Source organism: Tachysurus vachellii, chromosome 9 (genome assembly GCF_030014155.1).
Source record: "Tachysurus vachellii isolate PV-2020 chromosome 9, HZAU_Pvac_v1, whole genome shotgun sequence".
NCBI classification, from domain to species: domain Eukaryota; kingdom Metazoa; phylum Chordata; class Actinopteri; order Siluriformes; family Bagridae; genus Tachysurus; species Tachysurus vachellii.
Window position 1 is genome coordinate 6,531,272 of NC_083468.1, and position 23,183 is coordinate 6,554,454.

The 23,183-nt window shown below is 44.1% G+C and overlaps 1 protein-coding gene across 1 annotated transcript in view; it reads left to right on the top strand.

Moving 5' to 3' along the window:
• sipa1l3 (signal-induced proliferation-associated 1 like 3) overlaps nucleotides 1-23,183 on the top strand; it is a 91,776-nt gene that overhangs the window by 41,545 nt on the left and 27,048 nt on the right. The window contains exons 3-7 of the mRNA XM_060877485.1: nucleotides 10,815-12,398; nucleotides 15,263-15,393; nucleotides 17,375-17,563; nucleotides 18,927-19,101; nucleotides 19,805-19,908. Coding sequence (XP_060733468.1) covers nucleotides 11,048-12,398; nucleotides 15,263-15,393; nucleotides 17,375-17,563; nucleotides 18,927-19,101; nucleotides 19,805-19,908 — 1,950 coding nt within the window. The 5' untranslated portion in view covers nucleotides 10,815-11,047. The remainder of the gene's footprint in view (nucleotides 1-10,814; nucleotides 12,399-15,262; nucleotides 15,394-17,374; nucleotides 17,564-18,926; nucleotides 19,102-19,804; nucleotides 19,909-23,183) is intronic.

Below are 23,183 nucleotides of genomic sequence, written 5' to 3' on the forward strand. Positions count from 1 at the left end.
AGGAAAAGGCACTCTATCAGGACAGTTCAGACAGACGTCGGTCAGCATCATATTAGTCCAAATTAGTCTAACTGAGATTGTGGAGCCATATGACATTCACAGCAGACTAATAGAGTAAGACAGAGTAATACTGGATATGCCATCTTTTATCTTTTACTATGTATTCATGCAGACCACAAGTTGTCAGGCTTGTCATTTGTAGTTTGTCTCTTTGGGCGTGTACCTTCACCGAGACTGACAGGCACAGAGGCCACACCTCCTTCTCTGAGACTGACAGGCACAGAGGCCACACCTCCTTCTCTGAGACTGACAGGCACAGAGGCCACACCTCCTTCTCTGAGACTGACAGGCACAGAGGCCACACCTCCTTCACTGAGACTGACAGGCACAGAGGCCACACCTCCTTCACTGAGACTGACAGGCACAGAGGCCACAGCTCCTTCTCTGAGACTGACAGGCACAGAGGCCACACCTCCTTCTCTGAGACTAACAGGCACAGAGGCCACACCTCCTTCTCTGAGACTAACAGGCACAGAGTCCACACCTCCTTCTCTGAGACTGACAGGCACAGAGGCCCCACCTCCTTCACTAAGACTGACAGGCACAGAGGCCACACCTCCTTCTCTGAGACTAACAGGCACAGAGTCCACACCTCCTTCACTAAGACTGACAGGCACAGAGGCCACACCTCCTTCACTGAGACTGACAGGCACAGAGGCCCCACCTCTTTCACTAAGACTGACAGGCACAGAGGCCCCACCTCCTTCACTAAGACTGACAGGCACAGAGGCCACACCTCCTTCTCTGAGACTGACAGGCACAGAGGCCCCACCTCTTTCACTAAGACTGACAGGCACAGAGGCCCCACCTCCTTCACTAAGACTGACAGGCACAGAGGCCACACCTCTTTCACTAAGACTGACAGGCACAGAGGCCCCACCTCCTTCTCTAAGACTGACAGGCACAGAGGCCACACCTCCTTCACTAAGACTGACATGGCACAGGCACAGTGATTCTAATTCAGTCCAGCCAAGTCAAACGCTGTTCAGTTGTCTGTGAGCAATTTTTTAATTACCACATTCCACGGCGTTTAATTATGGGCTGTTCGAGTCTTGTCGTCATGGCAAATTGCTTTAATTTTGGGAATGCGCTATACACAAGCTACAGTGCACATGCATGCACTTAAAATGAGTCACTGATGTCAGACAGCTGCTTTATTTAACCATCAGATTGATAGTTACATGTTCACATGTCCGTGTGCAAAATAAGTACGATCCCGTGTGACCCGGAAGTTTGTTTCGGTCATTTTAACAGCTCGAAAGCGTGGCATCGATGTAACAAGTTTATCACGTTTACACATCTAAAGCCTTGTGACAGCGAGTCTCTGGCAAAGATTTTGACTGTTAGCCAAAATAACCAGCTGTTCATGCATTTCTCGTGTTGTTATGATGGATCGCTGCTGTCACTTGTGAATGCTCGAGCCCATCTGTAATATACTTTCAGTATTCAGTACATAATATTAACCACAGTGTCTTTTCTTAAACATTTACCGACACCTTTGACGGAAATGTTGATGTTCCCGATTTTTTCCGCTTTTGCCTCGTTCAAGTTAAAGACTTAACATCTAGTCAGTTAAATTTCTAGCATCATTAAAATAGCTAGCTTATGGACTGAGTTCGTATGTCCTGGTTGCCTAGCAACAGCGTTCTCGCAACAGATTTAGTGGTTAGCATTTTCCCTTTTTTGTGTTAAAAGCTGAAATTTGCCCTTTGCTTCTGAATGCACCATTACCATTAGGAAGGTGTGTGTGTGTGTGTGTGTGTGTGCACAAGATACCTCAGAATCCCTGCACTATGCCCTTAGCAGGCTGCATTAGGGCATTCTGGGTACAATGTGTTACCGTGTTGCCATGGTGATGGAAAAAGATCTGTGTAGCGGACACGGTCATAATGTATCGCTCTCGTACACAGATACAGATGTACATATACAGATGTAAGCAACAAGGGAGCACGTATGCGCACACACACACACACACACACACACACACACACACACACACAGTATGATAAAGCATGTCTGGTTTGTTGGATATGGAGCAACTAGAGCTGAATTGATATGTATTGATAGAGTGTGTGTGTAGTGGAGAGTAGCATTCCTGCCTCCCCGCACAAGTATGAGTGTGTGTGTGTGTGTGAGAGAGAGAGAGAGAGAGAGAGAGAGGAACACAATCAATATTCGTCTCCCTTGCACATAGCACAGCTTATTTTTTCCGCATGTATGAGCTGTGATTTGCAAGGAACGAGCTCTGGGTGTCTGTGTGCGTGCGAGCGTGTGTGTGTGTGTATGCGTGTGTAAAAGAGAAAAGCCAGCTAGCTTGGCATTACAAGTTTGCACAGACAAAAGCTGTCAGCTCGCACTTATCAAATGTATTGCGACTTTATTGTCTGATGACACGGTGCAGAGGGCACTGTCTAACACACACACACACACACACACACACACACACACACACACACACACACAGGGATGTTATTTTGCACCACTGTGTGCTCTATAAACTCAGAAATGCCTTCTAAACATTGCCCTCTGTCTTCTGCGTGAAGGTGTGAAGGGAGTTGCTCTGGCTGTGTTCCGAATCGAATCACCCCTAAAGCAACAACGTCAAAGATTACATTTAGACAATCTCCAGAGTTTAGAGTTTAGCCGAAATATAGTCTATTATCTGAAATCTGTGATTTCCAAAGCTTTGACGCTCGAAGCTTTAGCAACCGAGGCGAACAGATTCCATTCGCTTATGAACACAAAAGGTTTGTTTGAGGAACAAAAGCACGTAACAGAGCTAAAACAGCAGCAGTCGCTGTCTTGAAGCTGGACTCACGTTCTCTTTAAAGCACTATTCAGATTGAATTAGTTTTACAGAAGGAGGTGGGGGTAATGTGATTATTCAGCCCCAGCCAAATCCATCATGTGAGAAAGAAAGGACAAAACAGGACAAATTGGTTTTGTATTCAAATGAGTTGTTTGTAATACACATGGAGTTGTAGTGCTAGGACGATGTGGAAGTCATGAAGGCCCTCCCACGTCTGTGGTTGGTCAGTGATCACTTATCCTGTGAGAATCGCTGTGTTTTTATTGGTATGCACGTAGATCTGTCTGTCTGTCTGTCTCATTCTCTCTCTCTCACTTCCTGGCTGTCTGTCTTCTGTTGTTCTGTCTGTCTGTCTGTCTGTCTGTCTGTCTCATTCTCTCTCTCTCACTTCCTGGCTGTCTAACTCTCTTTTTCTGTTTGTCTGTATGTCGGTCTGTCTGTCTCTGTCTGTCTGTCTGTCTCTTTCTCTCTCTCTCTCTCTCTCTCTCTCTCTCTCTCTCTCTCTCTCTCTATTTTATATATATATATATATCACGCTCTCTAATAATAATAATAATAATAATAATAATAATAATAATAATAATAATAATAATAGCAGATTCTCCTGTCAGATGCCACTCATGCCAGCTAAAGATGGCTTGCTGATATCCATACTCTTGCCACTCAAGCACAGCGTTTCTATAGCAACGCATTTCTGGTACTGTCTAAAAATCAAATAAGTTTTACTAACTAAAAAAGGTGCATATTTAGTGCTTCTTTTTAGATTAAGATTAATTACTTGATCTTGAGGAGCTGATGAGTTGCTCCTGTGTGTTACACCGAGCCGACACACTCCACCCACCCACACACACACACACACACACACACACACACACACACACACACACACACACACACACACACACACTCCACCCACCCACACACACACACACATATCACTTCCTGTAGCTTAAATGCACTAAAATTACCACAACACTTACAGGAAATTCATCCTACCTGAAAAACAAACATGACTCAGGTAAACAGGGATTTACCAGAAGCCCCCAAAGGAATCAGGATCAGGTCGAAAACAAAAAAGTACAGGAACTCGCTTTGGGGTTGTGTATGTGCTGAGTTTCAGTAGGTGATATGTGGTGGACCTGAATCTATTTGTTTGTGTTTTTTTCACTTCCATATTTTTCTGAACACATGATGTAGGGTACAGTAACTTAAGTATCCTTAATTCACAGGTAGTGTCAGTGTGTTGTACTCGTTCTTGGCTAATCTTTATATATACTCATATATTACAGTATATATTAAACATGAAGTGATAAACACATAGATGAGTTCACAAATGCAAACGATTGGCTAGTGCCACGGTGATTGACAGGTGAAAGAGTTGAGGTTTTTCCCAGCTATAGATGGCTGAGACATCATTTGTATTTTTAGCTTGAGGTCTTCAAACATATGGTAAACTCTCTCTTGTTAGTTAGTTAGTTAGCTAGTTAGTTAGTTGGTAATTATAACATCCATGTAGTTTGGGTTTCCAGATTATGCACGCAAATACAAGCTATTATAAAAGCTCTCTGTAGACAGTGGTGTTGTTTTCCTCTCTGACGAAATGTTTGCTCTGCTATTCCAGCCCTCTCTTACCCGGTGTCGTGTTGGCTGATCCGTCTGCACCGAGCAAGACACGTCTCAACCTGCAGCCTGCGAGATGTTTGTGTTTAGACGACGAGCTTTTAAACCTGTTTCAAGCTCCAACACACTTCCGAAAGGAAAAAAAATACGTCTTTGTTTTTAAAAACTCCCTATCTGTCTATCATTTTTCCGACGACAACAAAGAGACGACGGAAATAGCCCGTGAGCGTCCGGAATAAAATGCCGTATCAATTAAAAAATATATAAACAGCACTTAGGTGTAGCCGAAGATCAGGTTAGGCCGGGTTATTTCAGTTTAGGTCATCAGCTTTCAGGTTCCTCCAGGGCAGTTTATTAAAACTAACATGAGAGAGGGCAAAAGAAGCAAGGATCGGAGAGAATGCGTACCAGAGATCTTTATAGTGTCGTTCTCTCTCGCACACGCTGCTTGTTGCCCCATGAGATATGAGGCTGCACTTAATATTTACAGATTGCATTGCAGAACGTGATAACGATAAGACTTTCTGATGTATTAAAATTCCATCGTGTAGCTTAGTTAAATATTTGCTTCGTTTCTATGTTATTTATACATGCACACAGAAACAGTATAGCTTGCAATCAATTGTTTAGAAAGATGTGGCTTTTGTGTAGTAGGGTTCAGTATGAAATCTGGCGTGCAAGTGTTATTGGAATTCTTGTATTTCGCAGCAGCTGATTAGAAAAACAGCATATAATTCATTTAGGGTCGAATCGACGGTCCTGCTCTGATCCATTTTAAACACAACTACAGGTTTCTAAATGAAACTTAACGATGATCCATGCTGACACGTAAAGGCAACACTAAAGCGATTAGTACGATGATATATATATATGTCGTGTGTGAAAGGTCATCTGGTCTTTCTTCTGCCAGATGCGCTGTTAAACAGGGGTCATTCAATGAGAGCTGACTTTGTAATTTGGGGGAAATTTACTGAAGGTTTATTTTGAACTAGAAGTGTCAGAGTGTGTTACAGGGAGCGGTGGCTCAGCGTTTAATGCTTTGAGCTGCTGATTGCGATGGCAGCGTTTCAAAGTTCCGTAAAGTCATTAACATCGACACGCAATTCGTTTGGCATCGTCATGTATTTTGTTTGGACCAGATTCAGCCTCGCGTGTCACTTTCGGATTAAAAAAGAAAGATTTGTATAAAACACTACAAGCTACAGTAGAGTCATCCGCTTAGCTAAGCTCTTCCTCCGACGCTATTTTGGTAAACAGAGACAGCTGCCTTCAGCAGCAGTTTCACAAACTAATTGATAGGAACGGTACAAAAACATACAGGCAGGTGCATGATTGACAGCTCAGCAGGTATACACTGTGTGTGTGTGTGTGTGTGTGTGAGAGAGAGAGAGTGTTAAATTCCATAGCTCCTTATTGTAGACACAGACTCATGCCACCTGTCGCCGTTGAAGAGAACAAAAAAGGAGTTTCACTCGAACCTCTTTGACTCAAAGTAAATCATCATTACTATCGTACGTGCGCCCAAGTGTTTTGTTTACTTGTGCATTTGGAGTAAGGTGGAGTGCTTAGCATGTCGTCACGTTATCAAACGAACACATCGTCTCTTCGCTGCCATTCAGCAGTCATGATTAAGAGGATGTTATTACCGTCATTAGCGTTAGTAGGTGAGACTAGTGAGTAGGTGAGCAAGGTAATATACTTAAAATACTTGTGTATATATACAACAGAAGGGCTGCTTTGTGTAATGTTGATGTTGATTTGGCAACACTTACTGAACTGTCAGTACATTTCTCTGGAAATTCTGAGTTCCAAGATGTATTCGAATGCAGAATAAGAGAAAAGGTCCGTCTGAATGTACTGATCAGGAACAATACATTATTAATCCCCAAGGGGTAATTGGGTAAATAACAGAGGTGGGAGTAAGTCACACGTTTGCTATTCACAAGTCATGAATGTCAAGTCAAAGTCAAGTCGAGTCTTTTTTAATACAGTATTTGTCAAGCAAGTCTCAAATTTGCGACTTAAGTCTGACTCGAGTCAAGTCGAAGTCCCCCATCTCTGAGTCAGTTAACTCAAGTCTGAGTCAAGTCTCAAGTCATGAATGTCAAGTCAATGTCAAGTCGAGTCTTTTTTTTTAATATTTGTCAAGCAAGTCTCAAATTTGCGACTTAAGTCTGATTCGAGTCAAGTCATATGACTCGAGTCCCCCATCCCGAGTGTAACCAGGGGAAGTAAACATGTAGTAGATCGGGACCAGCTCCTGCTCAGAGTGTTTACTGCTGGTCCTTCAAAGAGTTAAAAGCAAGCTTTGCAAAAGAAATAAATCAATAACATTTCCTTGTTTTGCGGCGTTACGAGCGACGACAGGTCTAAACCGTTGCTGCTCCCCCGCCTTGCTCTTATCGCTTGTTGAGATCTTTAGTCTAAGAACTATTTGGGGAAACTGTGTTTGCTGCCTGAAAACATATTTTCTGATGTAATATAATTGGAGTATTTTGCTTTAGTATTATGCCCGATGACGCCTGAGATAGGCACAGGCTCCCCGTGACCCGAGGTAGTTCGGATAAGCGGTAGAAGATGAATGAATGAATGAATGCTTTAGTATTCATTTATTTTCTCTAACACACGTGTCGAACACTGAACAAATCACGAACAGCAGTGTGGCAGTGAAAGACCAACAAATGCAGCAGAGACTTTGAGCCTAGTATTGATTTAAATCCCAAAGGTCTCAGCTGCTTTTTTTGCTATTTAGACCAATCAGAGATGAGGCGAGAAGCAAAATCGGAATCTTTCAGTGTCAAAATATTTTTGTATGTTTGTGACCCAAAACGTGATTTGTCTAGTGTTTTTGTTGTTGTTGTTGTTGTTTTAACTACATTCGCGGTAAACAGTATCGAACGAATCACTCGCACTCAACTCTCGCAGTCAAGTTCCTTAAACCCTGAATGAAGAAGGAGTCTGAGCAAGTGTGAGAAAATAGGAAAGAGAAAGAAGCCTTTCTTCCTCTCTCTGCAGCTGTTGTTGTAATGTGGCGCGACAGAGCCAAATCCAGGAGGAAGGGCTTTGTGCTTTCTTCCCCTGGCTGACCTTGCCGGAGGTCACAGTCTCCCTAAACAGAGATAACGAGGCGTCACCGCCTCCTTCCTCGCCTCCTTCCTCACCTCTCTGCCAGCCTTGAGTGTGACTGATTGCCTGAAACACACTGCCTGTTGCTGGCAGCCGCATAACTCACAGCAATAAAAAAATAAATCCTCAACGGTGGCTTTCTCAAGTACCATCATTTGACCTCGTCTCTTTTGGATCTCTTTCATGAATAAATGTAACTGACAGTCAGTAAGTGGTTAAAGGCCACTTTTTTTTTAAAGGCTCTTGACAAGTTAATGGACGTCTTTGAAGAAAGACGCAACGAGGAAACAGCACATCCAACAATCACCTTCTTTACAAAATTGCGTACATAACCGCGATGAAATATAGAGCAATATTTAACAGCATTTCTGGACATTTCCATAAAAATATCTAGACTCCTGCAGTGTTATAGAGAGCAGCATGAGGACAGATCATCCACTGGGTCTTATTTGGGGAGATTTTAACATTTTTAAAGAATCCAATCCCATCCATAATTCAGTTCGCATGAAGAATGTACATTACACGTACGCTTGTTTTTTTGTTTTTTTTTGGAAGACATGCTTATCCAGACCGAAGCGTTTTGTAGCGTCTGTCAAAAACAAGTCCAAGTTCAAGAATACCATCGAGGTAAGACTCTGAACAAGAAGAAAGGAAAACAGTCCTGGGATTTTTTTTTTTAAATAGTGAAGATAAGTGCTCGATGAGGGGGGCACGGTGGCTTAGTGGTTAGCACGTTCTCCTCACACCTCCAGGGTCGGGGTTCGATTCCCGCCTCCACCTTGTGTGTGTGGAGTTTGCATGTTCTCCCCGTGCCACGGGGGTTTCCTCTGGGTACTCCGGTTTCCTCCCCCGGTCCAAAGACATGCATGGTAGGTTGATTGGCATCTCTGGAAAATTGTCCGTAGTGTGTGATTGCGTGAGAGTGTGTGTGTGTGCCCTGCGATGGGTTGGCACTCCGTCCAGGGTGTATCCTGCCTTGATGCCTGATGACGCCTGAGATAGGCACAGGCTCCCCGTGACCCGAGGTAGTTCGGATAAGCGGTAGAAGAAGAATGAATGAATGAATGAAGTGCTCGATGAGAAGACAGGTCTTTTAGGGTTTGTTTTGAAGGCGGTCATGACTCAGCTCTTCAGACAGCCAGGGAAAGTTAATAAAAACCCGCTAACATCTACGGTTTAGCTACAGCAATACAAGAGCACCTGCAAACTCTGATTTCCTGCTTTGGTAGTAGTCATCAGACCAAACGGGAATAAATTCACTCACGGCCGAGCCAGTGAAGAGGAAGGGGAAATGACACGGGATTCATGAAATGCCATTCATTTGGTATATAAAAATCATTATGTTTTGGCCAACAATCGTTGGAAATTATTGCGTTCCTAGAGATGGTGCTTAACCATCGAGACGGTCAGTGTGGGATTGAAGTGACCTGATATATCTTTGTAACCGAGAGGACCGAAACAGATCCGTCACCGGATAGCTCGAACCCGCTCCTGAAGCTCCTGGTATGTTTTTTAAAGTACGATTGCTTTCCGTCTTTACCTCATCGCCAGCAAGAGCTTATCGAAAACACGGCTCCCATGTAGATGAAGTGAGAAAGGGAAGGTGAGGAGAAAAGCGAGCGAGGTTAAGTAGAAGGAACAGGCGATGCCGAGCGAGCTTTTTATAGCAGCGGCGATGTGCTGAAGCCTGATCCTGTCTGACTTCAATATTCAAGCCCCATCACCGTGACTCAGATTCTCTCTGCCTCCGTCGCTCTGTCGCTCGCCCAGGCTTTTAACTCCTCTATAACAAATCTCCCGGTTCCGTTCTCCATTTTCCGTCTTCGTGTCATGTGTTTATTTATACCTGAAGCTGGAGAGAACCTCTCATACCCGCTGTTTTTTTTTTTTTTTTTTTTTTTCGTTCTTTAGAAATCATTACAGCACCTCTTGTAAGAAACGTCCAGTCGTGACGGATCATACCCCCAGGGCACGTGGTAAAATATGGGCTGAGGACATACTGAAGCGATTTACCACTCTGTGTGTTTTATATTATTTCTGCTCTGCCTGCTAATCTGGGGTTTAGATTAAGTTTAGCAACCACCAGGTGCTTCGACATGCTGACCAGCTCCCGTCACGTCACGTCTCAGCGGTTACATGAGCTACGTGCTATTATTCACATGGTCCTAAATCTGTCAGCACCTTTGCATACCTCACCATCGCCACAAGACCAATGCACATTCTCTTCTCTTCTTTATAATGCAGCTGGCCAAAGAAAAGCCCCCGCTGAGTCACTACACGCCGCTCTACACTCAGATTTCTGGCACTTGGCACAAAGCCAAGTCACGGTCACCTCCATTTTATTTAATATATATGTAAATGACAGACATATAGTTCTTCATTTAAACTACTGTTATTGATAATGATATTTGTTCTAAGAGAGGAAAAGAGAGATTAATTTAAATGCACAAGACAAAATCTTGCCCTCAAAATCCTCTCCTGTCATTCAACTTCCTCAGTTTTCTTCCCGTCTTTAGCTTCATTCTATTTTTTTTATTAAACACAGGATTCTTCCTGCTGGTTATTCGGTTAGGAGATGGTTGGAAAATCGACGAATTCTTAAATCCTTACTGTGGAAAAATGGTAATATTCTGAACAAAGTGAAAAAAAAGTGGTTTAAATTGCCCTCTCTTAGTGGTTAGCACGTTCGCCTCACACCTCCAGGGTTGGGGGTTCGATTCCCACCTCCGCCTTGTGTGTGTGGAGTTTGCATGTTCTCCCCGTGCCTCGGGGGTTTCCTCCGGGTACTCCGGTTTCCTCCCCCGGTCCAAAGACATGCATGGTAGGTTGATTGGCATCTCTGGAAAATTGTCCGTAGTGTGTGATTGTGTGAGTGAATGAGAGTGTGTGTGTGCCCAGTGATGGGTTTGCACTCCGTCCAAGGTGTATCCTGTCTTGATGCCCGATGACGCCTGAGATAGGCACAGGCTCCCCGTGACCCGAGGTAGTTCGGATAAGCGGTAGAAAATGAATGAATGAATGAAATTGCCCTCTCAAGTCTTTAACATTTAACAATGTTTTTCCTTAATTCCTCCTTTTTTGGTCATTTTCTACATTACTTGAACCATTTCAACTAAAAATTCCATCCTGTACTTTGTATGTGTATGGCTGTTCCACTGAAATGCGTTTTTTTATTTAAAATTTTTTATTTTTTTTGCAGGTCTGTGCCAGAAGTGAAATCTGCCTTTTTGCCACTTCACTGTGATTGGTCGAGGTCTATCTGGGGAGGCGTGGTCCTGCCCCACTCACACAACATGTGCATAGGAAGCAGAGGACAAAGTCAGCGTGTGGAGCCCCTGCTTGCTCCTCTCAGCTCGGGATGCACTCTTCCCTACAGCCTTTCCCATTCTACACGTTGCCCCATTTTACGGCCCTGATACCACACCGGGCACCATGAACATGTACAGAGACCCTGGCCCTCTCTCTCAGCCCCTCCCCCCTGTTCACCTGCGCCTGCCGCTCCACAATGGCCACGCCTCTCCGGCCGACGGCAACTTATCTCGCGTGTCTGTGCCCAAGATGGGCGTACGGGCTCGCATCGCCGATTGGCCCCCAAGGAGAGAGCTTTCCCGAGAATCGCTGCTGGAAAATGGGCAGGGTGTGGCATCAGAGTGCAGTAGTGGCGAGGAGGGGTTTAACCGAGGGGGTATGGCAAGGGTGCCACAGCTGCGACGCAGTAAGGATGCAGAGTTCCGAGAGGGACGAAATCCAAGGGATGTCCCAGGTTCTCCGGCACGTTTCCGGATCCCAGGATTCGCTCCACTGCGCCAGCGTTCCAGCAGCGAAATCACGTTAAGCGAACAGGATGAAACGGAAGTCGAAGGCCGTCTGTTCCGGGTGTACGGCAGCACGTCGTCCATCAACGTCCAGGCCGTGCCTGAGGAGAGCTTCTTCGACATGCTTAGTCAGTTTCAGCAGGAGATGCCAGACCAACGCAGTGCTGCCCCTGCCAGGCTTGGAGAATTACTGCGAGCTGAATCCTCACTCATCCCATCCCCTTCTCCTGTCCCTTCCATCCCTCGTTCCGAAGATCGCCCTGAGAGCCGAGTGCGCAAAAAGAGTGGCGGTACGGAATCATCCCTCGGGACCTCATCCCTGTTTCGTAAGCTTCGCAACACCAACAAGGGAGATTCCGAAGCCTCACGCAATGACTCAGAGGAGATGCGACAGTCAGAGACTTCTCTCAAACCATGGCTGTGTGTTCGCAGCTTTGCACACTATGACGCTCAGAGCCTCTTGTTTGACCTACACGAGGCAGCTGCCCAGCGCAGCTATGCAGCCCAAAGACGTAACACAGCCACAGGGGCGTCCTCAGCTTCTGCCACTTCCTCAGCAGCCGTCTCATTGGCTGTGACCCGTGCTCTGGCTCTGGGCGGAGCCGAACCCACCTTCTCTAGTACGGATGACCTATGTTTGTTAATGGAGGGCTCTTCCTTGGGCACAGAAGCCTGCGAGTCAGCAGGGTTGGACAGCTTGAACTCAGGTCCTCAGCATCAGCTTCTGCTTACCTGCCCCAACTTCCTGAATGAGACTGGGAGTTATGGCGAGCGTAACGTGAGCTTTCTGAGCTCATGGGCAGAGCGCGGGGAGGCCAGGCTACGTATGCGCTGTACTAACGCCAGCATATCCGTGTTGGAGGTGGGGCCAGAAGAGCAGGCCACACGCATGGACAGACTGCAGAATCACAGCATAGAGCACGTGGACCTGGGAGCCCGATACTACCGGGAATACTTCAACGGGAAAGGTATAATGTACATCCTGTTTCTATATGCATACATAGACATGCATACTATAGCGAGTAAAAAAAAAGGAAGAAAAAGCATGTCACTGTTCTTGGTTATTCATCCCACACACTTTGGAATCATGTAAACGTGGCTCACACCATGTAGCTATGTGTGCAGATTACACAAAGTGATTCTGGTTTCAAGATGGCTGCCAGAACTGCTCTTAGAAACGAAGAAATGAAAGATCTGAACTGGCAGCTCTAAGCTTCCGTCACATTTTAGTGCCGTTTAAGTAACTAAACCTAATAAGCAAAGCAGACACCAAACAACAGCAGCTTTTTCAAAAAACTCTGAAGTAGCAACCTGCAGTCACAATCCCAGTAGCAGCTTTTTTTTTTTTTTTTTTTTTTTTAAGCTGTTCTCTCAAACTAAATGTACATCTGTCTTCCAAATGCGAATCCATCTGGGGGTCTTAAATGCCAGTGTTGTAAACTTCTCCAACCGCACGCTCCAAAAATAACTTAATTGTCACTGTTTAAGTACATTAGCTGAGACCTTGCTGATAGCGGCTTCTCTAAAAGTCATGCTCTTGAAGGAGAGTCGGTTAGATAATGGCTAGGCCACCAGAAACAAGCTGAGTCTCTGCTTTAAGGACCTTTAGCCTTTCAGCTCAGCCTGCGTTCCATGAGGATATTAATGCTACGTTCACACACAGCAACTATCAGCAACAAAGCGACCGGAGACCTTTCATTTTCAGTTCGAGCTGGCGACTTCCGGCCACGTGAGCAACAGCGCCGTCGGCGACCAGACGTGGGCGTGTTTAACTATGCAAATATGGACTACAGCCACTATTAATAGGAGCAAAGACACCAGAGCACACACTGATTCCTCTTTATTTCATCTGCCGACATGATATATATGATGTGATATGATGCCCAGCCACTGAGAACCGTACTATGGCAACCAGTGTTAGGAAATCCTGCTGGTAACTTCGTAGTACTGCGACTGGCTACTTGGAGAAATAATCGTACTATTACAGACATGTCGCTCAGCTAAGCAGCAGCTTAATGCGGGAATTCATTTTGCTATTGATTTACAGAAATAAGAGTAGCGTGTGGGCCACCGCTGGTATCATTATTAGGTATACAGACGACACTGTGCGAGTAGTCATTTACTCGTTTAAATAAAAATAAGCCGCTACAGTTTGTACAGTGAGAGAAAGAGAGTGAGAGAGAGAGAGAGGGTTTTTCAGTTCTTCATGCACTGAGGCATTCATGCTTCTAGTTTCTGCACGTTTCATCTGAGTCACCGTTCATATAACAGCACCGTGTGCACATTTTATCGTTGAGTTTTATTTTCAGTTACGCTCTCTGCTGTCGCTTTGCGCTCTCTGTTACAGATTCTACGTAAACACCGTAATACCTTAAACATTAAACAACACGCAAACAACTAAATAACCGTTTCCATGGTCGACGGTTGGTGAATACTCTCAAGTGAGTCATACGTCTTCCTCAGTTTTTCCTCACCTCAGGCTCACTCATTAGGGAGAGACGTCAGAGATAAACGATAACTTCATTTGAAACTTTTTAAAGTTTTTATTCCTTTTGTGCTTCTGTAAAGCTGCACTGAGAAAACGTTAATTGTTAAAAACCAGTCACAAGACTGACAGAAAGCACAGAACTGTTACATGTGACTTCCAGTTATGTTACAAGGTATTGCCTTTTAATTTATTACACTTATCTAAAACAAGTTTTTGCTGCTGTCTGTCTTCCCAGAGTTACAGAAATCTAGACGTCGTAGCTGATGGGCCTGATTTCTATCGAGACAGAAAATATGATGTTAATAATTATCTTTCACGTAATTGGCTTTTATGGTGTTTATTCAATGACTGCAGGTTGCCACACCTAATAAGCAATATTTCATCGCGTTAATGATTGTACAATTGAGGTGTGTTTGTGTGTGTGTGTGTGTGTGTGTGTGTGTGCTTGGCTTGAGATTGCATGCGTGTGCCTGGCACACAGCAGTACTGCCCTGTCTAGACAATCCCAGGGCAAGAAGCACCGTGTCCTTCATGTCCTTGGCTAAATGAAGTTTTTCATTTCCTTTGACTCGTCTCCGATTTCCCGAGGTTTCTTCCAAAACTCCAGAACCCATATCCTGAAGTAGAACCATGGGATAAAAGACGTCTGAACGCTGGCATTTAAAACACTAGGAGTTAAATCCCATAGTGCCTCAGCGGTTAGTGACAGATCACACAGTTGGAAGGAGGAAGATGTTTGTGAATGTGCTTTCTGTTGCTCCGTCACCTTACACTTGTGTGCGAGATTATTTAAGGTCGCTATATCTGTGTGCTCTTGTGTTGAGTGCTTTGTCTACAGCTCTTGCCTTGCTCAGGAATGCTCTTAAGACCTGCAGACATTTGGGCATTTTGAACAGGCAGGATATTAACGCCGCTCAACCGAACATGACCTTCTCAAGTTTATTCATTCTGCCCTAATCACTCCTTTACCCTCTCTGTCCTCTTCCTCCATCTCATTCTCTTATGTACTGTGTTTATAGAACTGCACATCTAGTGTAAGACACGACTGTTGTAACACACTACAATTTGGGACACGTTAATTCTAATCTCTTTAGCGTGGCACGTAGGTGAATTGGGACGATGCACTACACTTGAAACTTAATCAACGGTATCCGACCAATCAGATGTGAGAATTCAGCAGCAATTCAGTGGTATAAACAGATTTCTATAACGTCATGGTAAACTACACTCGCTAGATGTTGTTTAGAGGTCATTCTTTTTTTTTTCTTACTGTCTCACTTGTTCTTTTGTCTTTTTTTTTTTTTTTTAACTCTTCTCTCTCTCTATCTGTCTTTCTCTCTGCAGAGCACTGTAACTACTTTGGAACAGATGAGAAGTTGGGGCCCGTGGCTTTGAGCATCCGCAGAGAGAAACTGGACGACACCAAAGAGCTGAAGGACCAATACCAATATCGCATCATCTTCCGTACCAGTGAGGTGAGTAGTGGAAGCAGCGTGCGTACTCTGGAGTCTAACCCCACTCATTTACCACTTACACAGACACCGAGACACACACAGACAGTCCCTTCGGTCCCGCACACGCCACGTTAACGCCTGTGACGTCACCCTGTCTCGTGCTTGTGCCCTCATACCATACTAATCATTTCCAGAATCTTTTCCTAGTGAAGGTCATGGTGGCAACAGGCCGAGGTGGTCAGGCCAGATATCTTTAACCTGAGAGTTACAGTAATCGTCCATTAAATCAAAAGAAACAAATTCCATTTTAAAAAGTGATATGATAGAAATCTTTTTCTTTCTTTCTCTTATTTCAGCCACTGCTTCATAGAAATGAGAGAAAACTTGAAAAGCATCAGGCTGGAAATGTAATCTTTACCTTTACGTTGCGATGCAAAAGAACCAGTTTTTATTGTAAACCCTCTCCGAAAACACTAAAGACGCACACAGACGTTACACTCGTCCACCGTGCTTACGTGGTCAGTCAGTCAGTAACAAAAAACCTTCTCCATCACTAGAGTGAGTTTGTGGGTGATATTAGACAAAAAAAATGACCACCTACTCACACTTTGAAAATCTCCCCCGGAAATAGATCGGGTACATTTCAGATAATCGTTTCAACATACTACAATTTGGTACACAACAATTTTAACCTCGGATACTATTTAGGACGGATAGTAAGCGAATTGGGAAGCAGCATGTGAGTAGAAATACAGCTTGCATTTTTTTTTTTTTTGCATTAACTTTCATTTTGCAAGCTAATAAAAATGAGAAGTCCTAGGACCTGTAGTACACACACACACACACACACACACACACACAAAGATGAACTCTCTTTTGGCTTGTCTGCCAGCTTTGTGTGTGTGTGTGTGTGTGTGTGTGTGTGTGTGTGTGTGTGTGTGAGTGAGTGTTTAATCCCCCCTGTGTGTTGATTGAAACTGGATCGTACTGTTATTCTTGCTCACTGGAACTCCAAAATAGGCTTCATCTAAAACAGGGCTCAGGACTTCCCTAATGTACTCACAAGGCTTTCACGTTGAGGCGGAGTTAAATCCGGAGATTGAGTAGCGTTACATAATGCGTGTGTGTGTGTGTGTGTGAGAGAGTGTGTGTGTGTGAGAACCGAAGCCACTGCATTGTTCAGACTGGGTGAATGCAATGCATCCAGGCAGCCATGTAATCCGGCTAAACCTAGCAGAGCAACGCAATGCCAGTACAACTCAGCACTTTCTCACACACACACGTGCACGCACACACACACACACACACCATTACTTAGCACAAAACGCAGCTAGCATCCACCACAAACATATTAGAGACACAAATAGCTATCATGATGTTATTTAATACACAGTCGCATGCAGTTACTTTGCTACAGCTCTGTGCTGTAAAAATGGACATAAGCCCAATAAACAACATAAGCTTAATTAAAATACCTGGTTGCAGAGACAAACGTTAGAGGTTACAGCTGCGTTATTAGTCATGTGACTTGTCCGTGTGACCAGAGGCGTTTTCACAGCCTCACACGCTCATTCATCCGAGCGCTCTAGAGCAGAGTAGGAAATGAATGGAAAAGTAGTGAGGCCCAGGAGATTTGTATGGATTTCTATGTGTGAGGTGTTCTGTCATCTCCGGGAAGACGCTCACGTGGGGAAATGATGCCACACTGTGGATGATAAAACGATCAGCTCACGTCTACACGCTCAGGTCTGCGACCGGACAGAGCTTTGTAAATATATCTCATTTTCCAGTAACATTCAGATACTTTCTTTAAACACTGCATCACATAAGCCTGAAATATCTATCTGCTTCTCCTTTTCTTTTTCCTCTCTTCTCTCTACGTATTATGTGCACTCTTGTCTATGCTGGCTTGTCTTTTTTGCTTTAATCTTGATATTTGCGTGTCTGTTTCTCTCTTTCTGAATTTCATGCTCTCACTTTGCACACTTTGGTGTTTTTTTAGATGGTGACTCTACGAGGCTTTATCCTGGAGGATGTCGTGCCCTCCACGGCGAAACACGGGACGGTGCGAGGTATGCCCCTGAAGGAGGTGCTGGAGTTCGTTCTGCCGGAGCTGAACCTGTCGTGTCTACGTTTGTCTCTCAACACCCCCAAAGTCACCGAGCAGCTGCTGAAACTGGACGAACAAGGCGTGAGTCACGACTCTGAGCAAACCACAGGGGAATTTTAATAAGAACAAGTTCTCAAGTAACTGCAGAGATAAAGATATCTGCTTTAAAATGAACAGTATTAACACTAACACTAACACAGTATTAACACTAACTTTCTTACCTCAGATCCATGTAAAATCCTCAACTTTATTAAAGAAATGTGCAAAAGATGCAGATAAACCCCTTGAGAATACGTAGCGATTGATTGTACAGGAGCAGCTAGACTTTCGTCCTGTGTGAAACATGCACACTTACCCCGGGGCCGGTTACTGTCTCTTTGCAGCCGCTTCATTTTGTGAAAAATCTGACCTGTGGCCAATATAATTGAAGTGGTCAGCACTGAGGAGTTTCTGGTCAGTAAAATAAATAAAGGAGGTGATTATTATTAAAGGTGGGGTCTCTGTTGTTTGAAAGCCAATGTTGACATTTGAAATCACCAAAACAAACACGGCCCTAACCCAAATGGGTCCCACCCCTGTTTTCAGAGCTCCGCCCCACAAATACACCAGACAAGTATAACCAAAGTATAACCCAGACAACTATTATGGCGGAACCTGCTGGGGCAGCTGACCAAGGGGATATTTTTATCAATAAATGACCTCAATGAGTAATACTATGGTAATACAAATGTGTTTTTGTAGTACTGTGTGTTGTACCGTGAAAGGTTTAGCTCCGTTTCACGCGGAAGACGTTCAGTTCTCTCCAGCGCTGGAAAGCTGATCCTATATTAACACGGGTCCTACTTCTTGCCTTATCTTAAGCCTTTCTTCGCTTTCTTTCTTTGTGTTTATCCTCCATGTCAATGTTAAAACCACTTTCTGCTAATGTCTAACATGCGCACCGAACACTCTCTCCGCCGCATATTGACAAGACACGCCCCTTTCTGCTCATTGGCTACACGCTAGTTTTGTTTTTGTTTTGTTTTTGTTTCTCAAACAACGGAGACCCCACCTTTAAGTCTTAAAGCAGACTTTTTGTCTCACTGTTTTCGTTTATGTTGCTTGGAACTTCTGGAGAAAACCAAAAATTAGCCGTCATGCACATTTTATTCCTCTTATTTATTGGCATCTCTCGGTCTGCTATTTTTTTCCAGTTAGGCTGAATCTCATTGGCTTGTTGTGTTGCATTATATATGTGCATTATATGATATAATGGCATTGTACATCCTGACTAGTTTACTATGTTCTAGTAGAAAGAATGTAAAACTATACAATAGGATATTTCCAAATCTGTAAATATTTATTAAGGGTTTTAATAGTGCTGAAAAGCGTGCAATTCATTCTGACAGTTCCTAATAAGTCAGAGTTAGAGTTCTCACGAACGTCCCGTTTCTGTGATCCGTAGCTGAGCCAGAAGCATAAGGTGGGCATCTTGTTGTGCCGAGCAAATCAGAGCACTGAGGAGGAGATGTACAACAACGAGGAGGCAACACCAGCCTTCACCGCCTTCCTGGAGCTGCTGGGGGACACAGTGTGTTTGAAGGGATTCAACAAGTATGCTGCTCAGCTGGACACCAAGAGTAAGTGCATGTCTCTCTCCCTCCCTCTCTCTCTCTCTCTCTCTCTCACTCTCTCACTCACACATACACCAAAATGAAGCTTATTAAAAACAAAAGTGCTTTCTCAAAGGCAAAAAAATACAAAAAAATGAAGGCTCTGGGTTGTTGATCAGAAGTTCGAGGTTGAAGCCCGAGCACCACCAAGCTGCCCCACCAGTATTGGGCCCCTGTGCAAGGCCCTTAACCCTCTTCGCTCCAGCGGCACCCTGTGGCCTGGACACAGCTTTTAAAGTTGGGAAATGTGCAGAAAGCATTTCACCATGTTGTGTATATTTGTATATTTGGCAATAAGAAAAGCTTCTTCTTCTACTACTATTTCTTCTTCTTCTTCTTTTTCTTCTTTCTTCTTAAATGATTGAGGTTTGAAATAAAACCCATTCGAGACGGAAACAGCAAAACTCACCGACTGATACAAATCAGTGACACTAGCGACTCCTTCCGTAAACGTTTGTCTCTTCGTAGCCTCGGGAGCCGACTGAGACGCACCTTTAGGTTATATTGAGAATGTTGAGATTGAGATGATGATATCCTACTGCTTTTACTGTACGTGTCCTTGCTGTTACACACAATGTCTTTTTATATACGGAACATTTAATCTGTTAATCGATGTGTCTTTTGGTCTTCGTTTCTATCTGAGTGTGTGTATGTGTTGTGTTTCGCGCAGCCGACTCCACCGGGACGCACTCCTTGTACACCACCTATCAGGACTACGAGATCATGTTTCATGTTTCTACAATGCTTCCGTACATGCCCAACAACCCCCAGCAGGTAGGAAACACCCCCAACTCTCTTACACACACACACACACACAGAAAGAGAGAGAGAGCTCACACTTGAGTCTTTTCTGCCTTATAAAGTTTTTCCTCTTACAAATCCTCTTCTATGGTTTTTTTTCTCCCCCTCAGCATTTTTTTCCCTTTATCTGATGTTCCTCACTCTGTCCCGAGTTTCTGTCAGACTGCTTTCATTTTCTGCGTCTGTGGGCATGTTTTGCAAAGGCCCATTGTTCACTCTGCATTCTTTCCGCCTGCTATTTTCTGTCTCTGCTGTCTCTCTCTCTCTCTAGCACAGTCGAGGGCATGGCGTGGCTCACCGTGCTTTTTTTTTGTGTGTGTGTTTGTTTTGTTTTTTTCATCCATTTCATGTTTGCGTGATGATAATCTTGCATGGAACGCGCCATCTGCTGTATGAGCAGCTGTGTGTGTATGTGTGTGTGTGTGTGGGGAGCACCACTAAATATAGAGTGTAATATAGAGGTGCTCTTCTTTTAAAAATGAGATAAATCAGTTATACTGGTGTGTAATATGCGTATAAATTTCATAACAGACAGATCTTTAAGTCAGGAGGATATCATTTGTCTGTGGATTCTCTGTTTTGAGACGTCTGCAGAGGGCAGTGTTCATCTACCACCTCGCTCGTGTATTAGTCCATCTTTGTTTCTGTCACGTGTGACGAGGATGGAGAGATTTAGGGAGCTAAGGATGCCTCAGGGCCGTGCTCTCGGAGAACAGCCTCAGGCACTGTTAGTCTGTCTGGACACATCAAACAGACAAGCTGCTCGGCTCAGCTATTTTAGAAAACAAAAGTGTGTGTGTGTGTGTGTGTGTGTGTGAGAAAGAGAGAGAGAGAGAGAATAAATTATTAGAGCAATCTTATCTACTATCCGATCCTCCCTAAAAGTATTGGCATCCGTTATGAGCCAAAAAAAGGCTTTAAAGTAGTGCTTTTAAGAGCACTTAGGACTTTCTCTCCATAATAGAAAAACAGGTCGGAGACACTCGCTCACAGTAGCATCTTTATCCACTCCTTAATGCAGAACTGTTCTATCCACTTTATACAGCATATCGCACAAGTCCAGCATCATCAGAGACAAAAACAATGAAACAGAAGCATTTATTGACCGAATTATTAGGATTCATTCATCCCTGTTTACATCCTTCACACTCTGTAAAAATACTGTAGAAAAATATCACCCCGTGTCCGTGGCTTTATGAATTGTCACCAGTTTTCGGTTTTCAGTATGGTTCGATTAGCAAAACAATGAAAGGCAATCGAAAATAAATCTACTCTTTGTGTTAGTTGAAGATTTCCTCTGTTGCTTTGGGCTGAAATGTCTTAGATATTCGTGAATGACCTGTTCACAGCAAGCTCTGTACCACTAGTCACAAAACACCCACCTTACAGCATGGTATCAAGTGCTGTTCTCGTTATACAGTCTCCTTACTGTATATCACCCTCCATGCTTCCTAAGTTCTCTCTCAGTCTACCCAGTTTCTACGCTCTCTCCACCGAGTTCCTGTAGCCGGCCGCATCAGAAAACACTGACGCTTGAGCACAAAGTCAAAAACAGACCAACCAACCAACCCCAAAGCTGTTATCACTCCCCACACTGCACCGCACTCTCTCTGATCCTCTAGCACTGCGCGCCCGGACCCACCGTCTCTCAGGGTACAGGAAGGATTACATCATGACCCTTCTCTGTTCCCTGAGATGTACAGACTGCTGAGTCACAACAAACAAAGCTCTGTGCATTTCTTACTATATAATCTTCACAGTAGAGTTTTCGACTCGTGGTATTTTTAATCTGCGTTCTAGTGAACCGCTGTCAGGATGTATTCATCGCTACAGACTTAAACGGTAAGTTTGTTTTTCAGTGTCGTTCTTACGAAAAATAGTCCTGGCTCTGCGTTTTCAACAGCTTGTTGTTATGAAAGTGGCTTTTAACAGTCATCTTTTTTTTCCGCCTTCACCATCCTCCTCACTGCGTGGGAGTGGAGTTCTTAGGGATCTCTCGCAAATGTCTGTTTCAGACGTGTGAAACTTTGCGTTCTAGGTCTAAACGGTACCTAATGCCATTACTCGATTAGTCGAGGTCAGCAATCCTTTTGTCTTTTAAGGCAACAGCAGCATTCCTTTTGTAAATTGTTTGAATTCTGCAATCATGTAAAATTTCCCTTAGGGGTGTCAATAATTATGGTACATGGGTTTTAAAAAGGAGATCACACAATAAAATATTGCGGAATGTTGCGCGGAATGTTTAGAGCATCGTCATGTAAATCGTTTTTTGGCTCTCTTTTTTTAGGGAGGGTGCCAATAATTATGGAGTCCACTGTATTTGCGCCTGTGTGCACAAGGTCTTATTTAATTGATACTCTTGCAGTGTGAACCGGTGGGCGGCCTCTTCCGCAGTGTCTCAGCATGGAGGCATGTCACATACGCACACACACGCGCACACACGCACACACACACACACACACACACACACACACACACACACACACACACACAGGAAAGAGAAATGCATGGGCTGTTAATAGCTCTGAATAATACACAAATCCCTCATGACTTCCTCTCGTATGCTATGAGACCAACTAAATACACAAAGAAACACTCACATGTTTAAGCGTATAAACGTTTCCTAACCACAAGGTGGCACTTGGTTCTTGGCTACGGCGTCCATCAACGTCAAACGGGTCGAGAATGTCTCCAACAACGTGAATAAAATGCAGGAAGGGATGCGATGAAAAAAAATGGGCCATGAAATGAGAACGCTGTGCATCTGTGCACTCTTTGAAATCACGAACAGATGAATTTTGTTGTCTAAAGCTAACTGCGTGTTAGGACACGTGTGTGTGTGCATGTGTGTGTGCATGTGTGTGTGTGTGTGTGAGCGTGTGCATGTGTGTGTGTTTGTGATTGTGCATGTGTGTGCGTGCATGTGCCTGTGTGTATGTTTGTGATTGTGCATGTGTGTGTATGTGTGTGCGCGCGTGTGCATGTGTGTATGTTTGTGATTGTGCATGTGTGTGTATGTGTGTGCGCGCGTGTGCATGTGTGTATGTTTGTGATTGTGCATGTGTGTGTATGTGTGTGCACGCGTGTGCATGTGTGTATGTTTGTAATTGTGCATGTGTGTGTATGTGTGTGCACGCGTGTGCATGTGTGTATGTTTGTGATTGTGCATGTGTGTGTATGTGTGTGCACGCGTGTGCATGTGTGTATGTTTGTGATTGTGCATGTGTGTGTATGTGTGTGCGCGCGTG